General features: G+C 42.2%; 1 protein-coding gene across 1 annotated transcript; it reads left to right on the forward strand.

Annotated features, from left to right (window-relative positions):
* The first annotated feature begins 625 nt into the window (after positions 1 to 625).
* On the forward strand, positions 626 to 2,683 carry LOC103849495. The gene is made up of 2 exons (XM_033275718.1): positions 626 to 859; positions 1,303 to 2,683. The coding sequence occupies exon 2, from the start codon at positions 1,306 to 1,308 to the stop codon at positions 2,632 to 2,634; it is 1,329 nt and encodes a 442-aa protein (XP_033131609.1). The 5' UTR covers positions 626 to 859; positions 1,303 to 1,305; the 3' UTR covers positions 2,635 to 2,683.
* The last annotated feature ends 5,085 nt before the right edge of the window (positions 2,684 to 7,768 follow it).

Here is a 7,768-nt window from a genome sequence, read left to right on the forward strand (position 1 = left end):
AGAAAACTCACAAGAAGAAAGCTATCATAAAAGATGATAGTTATTAGACCATGGAGATGCATAGGATCATCACAAGCTTAGCTCCTTCTAGTCTTGGTTCTAAGCTTGAGGGGGAGTCTTAATGCATATGATCCATGGTCAGTACACTACAAGAAAACATCAATATAGTAACTATTTCTGCAACTACAGTTTTTAGTTGCAAATATATGTAACCCATCTTTAACGATTTTGCAACAGTTTTGCAACTACAATGAAAACGTCTTAAATAAATTACAAATGTGTAACCAAATTCCGTGGTTGTAAATGAGTTGCTGTATTGTGACGCTTTTGAGACATATTTGCAATTCTATTAGGAAGTCGCAATGTAGTAGCAATAAGGCAACTAAAAGGCAACCATGTTTGTTGTTGGAAAACCGGAGTTACAGATTAGTTGCAAAGATATTTAAATGTTGTAGTTGCAAAATGGTTGCATTTTTTTGTGACGAATTTGTAACTAATTTGGTGTACACCTGTTTTTTCGGACGACGTTGGCAAGTAGGTACACCTAACTTTAGCAACTATTCTTTTAGTAGTTGCAAAATAGTCTCAAGTATTTCTCTATTTAAATCAATCGCCATTCTCTTCTCATTTGTCCGAACAATTATTAAAAAAACGTTTCCACACACCAAATAAAATTATCGTGAAAAGAAAAAACGTTTTATACGAAAGATGGGAGAAAACTATAATTACTGGAAATCTCGTGAGTGGATGTACAAAAGAATCGACGAAAGGACGAATAATATCTCAGCCGAGTTTTCAGCCGGGGTGGAAGAGTTCATGAATTTTGCAAATAGCCAGCCATTAGCACAAAGCAGTGGCGGTAAGTTTTACTGCCCTTGTAGTGTATGTAAAAATGATAAATTTCTTACGGGGCGTAAAATTTGGAATCATCTATATACTAGAGGGTTTATGCCAGAATATTATGTTTGGTATATGCATGGGGAACAATTGAATATTGACTTAGGAACAAGTCATGTCGATTCAAATAATCCTAGTGGCTGTCAAACCGAAGTTAGTAATATAGATGATAGATATGTCGACATGGTGAATGATGCATTTCGTGGTACATCTGTTTATGATAACTATCATCAAAATGAAAGTTATCAAAATATGGAAGAGCCTAATTACGAGTCAAGAAAATTTTACGATATGTTAGAAGCTGCAAAACAACCATTGTATGATGGTTGTCACGAAGGTCACACTCAATTATCTTTAGCTGCTCGATTCATGAATATCAAGGCTAATAATAATTTGGGTGAAAAGTGCATGGACTCGTGGGTAGAACTTTTTACGGAATATCTACCAGCGGACAATCAAGCAACTGGTTCCTATTACGAGACAGAGAAGTTGATGAGAAATTTAGGGCTTCCATTTTATACAATTGATGTGTGTATTAACAATTGTATGATCTTTTGGAAAGAAGATGAAAAATGGGATAACTATCGATTTTGTGATGCACCACGATATAAGCCTAGCGAGGGACGAACCAAAATACCATTCAGCCGTATGTGGTATTTACCTATTGCTGATAGACTAAAGAGAATGTATCAAAGCGAGAAGACTGCGGCTGCAATGAGATGGCATGCTGAGCACGAAGCAGAGGAGGGAGAGATGTGTCATCCATCTGATGGAGCAGAGTGGAAAAACTTTCAACAACTACATCGTCATTTTGCTGATGAACCCCGTAATGTTTACTTGGATTTATGTACAGATGGATTTAATCCATTTGGCATGTCCCGTAATCATTCATTATGGCCTGTAATCCTGACGCCATATAACTTACCTCCTGGTATGTGTATGAATGAAGAGTACTTGTTTCTTACAATTTTGAATTCTGGTCCAAATCATCCTCGCTCTAGTCTTGATGTTTTCCTTCGACCTCTTATTGATGAGTTGAAAGAATTATGGAATAGTGGAGTCGAGGCATTTGATGCATCATTGAATCAAAATTTTAATTTAAAGGCAGTGCTTATGTGGACGATTAGCGATTTTCCAGCATATGGAATGTTGTCTGGATGGACGACACATGGTAGATTATCGTGTCCAATTTGCATGGATGATACAAAAGCCTTTCAGTTGACAAATGGAAAGAAGACATGTTGGTTTGATTGTCACCGAAGGTTTCTTCCTCATGGTCATCCGTTACGGAAGAACAAAACAAACTTTCTGAAGAGAAAGGACGCTTTGAATGATTATCCACCAAGATCTTTGACGGGTGAACAAGTTTTAAAAGAGCAGATAAGACAGGTCAATCCACCCAAAACATCTGAATGTGGTGGAAACGGTCATGATGTAAAGAAGAAAGGATATGGGAATTGGCATAATTGGCACAAAGAAAGCATCTTCTGGGAGCTGCCGTATTGGACAGACCTTAATCTCCGGCATAATCTTGATGTGATGCATATTGAGAAGAATTTTTTTGATAACATCATCAATACTGTTATGAACGTTAAGGACAAGTCAAAAGATACTGTGAAGGCACGTCTGGATATAGCAATATTTTGCAATCGAAAAGATTTGCATGTTGATGATTACAAGTCTTTGCAAAGACTTCTACAAGGATCATCAACCGGACCAAGTCAGTGGCGTGTCTAGGCAAGAGGCTGTTCAGAGCAGTCTTGGCAAGTGAGGAAGAAGGCTCTCCATCAATGCGGCTTCAATGAGAGGTGATTGAGGAGAAGCTGATGAATCCATTCTGCCTTTCCAAGAAGTTGATGATGCCATGAAGATGGTGCATTGGATGAATCCATTCTGCCTTTCCAAGAAGTTGATGATGCCATGAAGATGGTGCATTGGCCGAGTTAGGAAACTCACAAAAACACAAGGGTACCATTGCTTGAGCCTCACTAAAGATGTTCCGGGTCATCTCTTAGCTTCTCTAAAGAGGCTGTGAAGTCAGTTGAGAGGGGGAGATTCCAAACCTGGTCGATGAAGAGGGCAAGCCGTGTGTGAAGTGTTGATCAGCCTCACTAGTGTTTTGAAGATGATCTGGTTGTGTCCTAGCTTCTCTAAGATGGTTGTGAAGTCAGTTGAGAGGGGGAGACTTCAAACCGGTTCCATGAATAGGTGAAGCTGAGTTGTTTAGTGCGCAAGGTCTTGATGAGTTGCTGCACCAGTTTAGGCCGTGATCCAGAACTTCTTGTGTCCAACCACACTGGTTCTAAGGCACAAGAGTTCACTGGCCAATCCCTAGGCTTTGGAGAGCTCTACTCTTTTTCCCTTGCAAGGTTTTGTCCCAGTGGGTTTTCCTTGTAAGGTTTTTAATGAGGGAGACTCTTCAGAGTTCCAAGCTTGGCTTAGGATCTCCTAAAGTCAAGCTTGAGGGGGAGTGTTGAACTGAAGAGAAGATAGAGCTTGTACAATAATAGGGCAAGCTCTAGAAGATGTCCAGAAGAGTTCAATCAAGCTTTAGGAGTGTTCTGAAGTAGTTATCTTGTGAAGTTAAGTCTAGGAAAGACTTAGACTGATCATGTGAAGGCCTTGGAGGAGTTAGAGAGAAGATGGCAGTGTGTGCAAATATAGGGCTCAAAGTGTACCTGATAACCCAATCCATACACTCCCCTAATGAAGACTTGTATCACAAGGTATGAAGAAGAGTGTTGGTGCAAAGTGTGGGCGTGAGATACTTGATCTCTTATGACCGTGGGAGTTATGGGAAAGGAAGGGAATATTCCAAGAGGATCCGTGTGAGCTGGATGTGCAAGCTGGAAAGGTAAAGGTGCTTTACCTTTACAGCAAAACCAATCTCCTCCTTTCATTCAAAAGAAGCAATCTGAGCCTTCTATTTGAATCAAGTCGCCAGCTAGCACCAGCAACATCAAGACCAGTCTTCTCTCATCCTTACCATCCATTCTATCATTTATTTACAGCCTTAGGATCTAGGTTTATGATCTGAGTTGTGTAAAGGCATATTTAAGCCTCTTATGATCATTTTGTAACCTTTAAGTGAGTAAGGGGGTTTCCCTTCTCCTTCTCTAATCTGAAACACTAATCTTCAGTCTCTTATTCTCTTAGTCTCTCTAGTCTCTCATCCTGAATCTCTACACACGTTCTCAGTCTTGTTACTAATCTCTTAAACACTTAGACACACAAACACTCATTAAACTTCCTTTCTCTCAAATCGCTTTCAAGCTCTCTCTCTCTTTACCCATTTGGGTTTCACACACACATACAACCTGAGTACTCTTAAATCTCATAGATAACTCATTCATCCCAACTCCTATGAGATTAATTCAACTTCCTGGTGATTCTCCAACACTTTATGTATCTAAATCAAGCTTCTTACAAAGTGATTCATCCTGGTTTGATTGGAACGACGAAGAAGCTGTCCTATTCCCAAACTGGGAAACTGGAATCACCTGATTAGAAAGTGGGATAACTTCTTCATCCCAACTCCTATGAGATTAATTCAACTTCCTCGTGATTCTCCACCACTTTATGTATCCAAATCAAGCTTCTTACAAAGTGATTCATCCTGGTTTGATTGGAACGACGAAGAAGCTGTCCAATTCCCAAACTGGGAAACTGGAATCACCTGATTAGAAAGTGGGATAACTTCTTCATCCAAACTCCTATGAGATTTATTCAACTTCCTTGTCTTTCTCCACCATTTTATGTATCCAAATCAAGCTTCTTACAAAGTGATTCATCCTGGTTTGATTGGAACGACGAAGAAGCTGTCCTATTCCTAAACTGGGAAACTGGAATCACCTGATTAGAAAGTGGAATAACTTCTTCATCCCAACTCCTATGAGATTAATTCAACTTCCTGGTGATTCTCCACCACTTTATGTATCCAAATCAAGCTTCTTACAAAGTGATTCATCCTGGTTTGATTGGAACGACGAAGAAGCTGTCATATTCCCAAACTGGGAAACTGGAATCACCTGATTAGAAAGTGGGATAACTTCTTCATCCAAACTCCTATGAGATTTATTAAACTTCCTTGTGTTTCTCCACCATTTTATGTATCCAAATCAAGCTTCTTACAAAGTGATTCATCCTGGTTTGATTGGAACGACGAAGAAGTTGTCATATTCCCAAACTGGGAAACTCGAATCACCTCATTAGAAAGTGGAATAACTTCTTCATCCCAACTCCTATAAGATTTATTCAACTTCCTGGTGATTCTCCAACACTTTATGTATCCAAATCAAGCTTCTTACAGAGTGATTCATCCTGGTTTGATTGGAACGATGAAGAAGCTGTCCTATTCCCAAACTGGGAAACTGGAATCACCTGATTTGAAAGTGGGATAACTCATTCATCCCAACTCCTATGAGATTAATTCAACTTCCTGGTGATTCTCCAACACTTTATGTATCCAAATCAAGCTTCTTACAAAGTGATTCATCCTGGTTTGATCGGAACGACGAAGACGCTGTCCTATTCCCAAACTGGGAAACTGGAATCACCTGATTAGAAAGTGAGATAACTTCTTCATCACAACTCCTATGAGATTAATTCAACTTCCTGGTGATTCTCCACCACTTTATGTATCCAAATCAAGCTTCTTACAAAGTGATTCATCCTGGTGTTATTGGAACGACGAAGAAGCTGTCCTATTCCCAAACTGGGAAACTGGAATCACCTGATTAGAAAGTGGGATGGCTTCTTCATCCCGACTCCTATGAGATTTATTCAACTTCCTGGTGATTCTCCAACACTTTATGTGTAACATCCCGGGCCCGGCCCAAAAAGAAACTCAAGTGCAGGAGGCCCAAGGAGGAGAAACCCTAGACATAACCCCTCCCATTGCTTATAAAAGGAGAAGTCCCCCTAGGGTTCAGCCACAAGAGAGACAGCAAGCGAAGCCCTGCCCGAGCAGAACCCCGCCGCCGCCTCCGCCTCAAGCCGCCGCCGCTCCATCTCCGGCGAAGCCAGCCGCCCGCCGCCCGCGAAGCCCTAGCCGCCGCAACCGAGCCCCTAGCCGCCGCCTCCTTGATTCAGTTTCGTGCAAGCAACTGAGATCTGAACCCTAAAGATCTCGAGAAGTGACTGATTCCCAAACCTAGATCCAGATCTACTTCTGCAAAAAGCTAAGGTGAGGACTTGGCTGTGAACTTGCCTCATGTTGAGTAACCAATGGGACTTAGTCCTTTGTTAATCAGATCTAGATCTTGTGTGTATGTGTGATGTGATATGTGATTGATCTTGTTGAGATTATAGTACGTGTTGAAAAGATAAGAACGTAGGCATGTTAGGGTGGTCAAGAAACTGATGATAAGATGTTGAGAAGTGATGTGAATGATAAGTGAAAGATGTAAGCATAAGTACGAATAAGGGATCATATAGAGAGTCTAAGGAAAGTATGTGTGGTAGTAGTCCACGCTAGGGTATCCATAGGAGATGTGGCCAATCCACAAGAATATGGGGTAGCAGCCTAGTTGGGCTACCCACTGATGATAAGGACGAAAAGATGAAAAGGACGTGCATTGTAGGGTCTTTAGTTCATGTCGGGTAGTATGGGTTTCTTTGTAATAGATCTTATTAGCTCATGACTTGTGATTGTTTGCTCTTCCTGAGTTGAGCTCGTGGGTTCCTAGAACCTGCCTCACTGAGTATTCTCGAGTCTTTCATTTATGACTCCTTTCTTTTAAGCATTTCTTCGTAAGTTTTTATTTGACATTTCAGTTTTTAGTTGAGTTCGGTTTTATGTAAGACAATTGAGTTTTAATAAGAGTTTTTGGACGAAAAGGTTTGGGTTAAAGTATTTGATAAGGTTCATCGGGCCAAGGCCGTTACAATTGGTATCAGAGCGGGTTAAACCCACCCGGTGCTGTCCCGGGTGGGTAGGGAAGGGTCGGGTAGAAGTAGGAAAAAAAAAAAAAAAAAACCCGGGTTTCAAAAGAACTTCTTCCGAACGTTTTTTTTCTAAGTGTTTCAAAAAGGAGTTTTAAAAAAAATGCACCACTCGGACGGAACTCCCAGCTCACTCGGTGGACAATAGAATTCGAGTAGAACCGTGGCTAATACTCCTTCACTTGTCAACAGGATGCCTCCCAAGAATGCCAGAGTTGGAAGGCCAGCTGCGGCCATCCAGAGAGCGACAGGACGGGTCACCAGGTCTGCGTCTCAGGCCTCCAGCGAGGCAGAAAGCCGAAGAGAGGGTGCACCCGAGAATGGGAACCCAGTGGAAATGCCGAACGTGGTGAATGCAGCGCTCCTGGCAGAACTGCAAAGATACTGTGACGCCTATGGGGGTCAATTTCCCAATGGTGAAGCCGCCGCAGAGGCGGGGGACAACCCCATACCACCTGGGGCGGCCCAGAATCCGCCACCACCGCCACCACCCCCGGTAGCGCCTGCGGTGGTGCACGCCCCAGGCCCCAACTACTGGGATATGCTGAGACACATGTAGAGTATGCAGACGGAGTTTTTCAATGGAAAGGCCGACGCAATTGTCGCGGATAACTGGAGACGTCAACTCGAGAAGAACTTCGCTTCTGCAAGGTGCCCACCGGAGTTCCGTAGGGACCTGGCTGCTCACTATCTTAAGGACGACGCACTAGTGTGGTGGGACGAAGTGGTCGAAAGGTCACACGGGATACGACTGACCTGGGATGATTTCCTGGAAGCATTCAATGGGAAGTACTTTCCCTTAGAAGCCATGGACGCGATGGAAAGCAAGTTTCAGGACATCCGTCAGGGAACAAGGAATGTACGAGACTACGGAGACGAGTTCAACCGACTTCGGAGATTTGCGGGTCACTACCTGAGTGATCACGAC

The sequence above is a fragment of the Brassica rapa genome, chromosome A07, assembly GCF_000309985.2.
Source record: "Brassica rapa cultivar Chiifu-401-42 chromosome A07, CAAS_Brap_v3.01, whole genome shotgun sequence".
NCBI lineage: Eukaryota > Viridiplantae > Streptophyta > Magnoliopsida > Brassicales > Brassicaceae > Brassica > Brassica rapa.

Coding starts and splice junctions, on each gene's coding strand:
- LOC103849495 (XM_033275718.1), top strand. CDS start 1,306: ATGGACTCGTGGGTAGAACTTTTTACGGAATATCTACCAGCGGACAAT.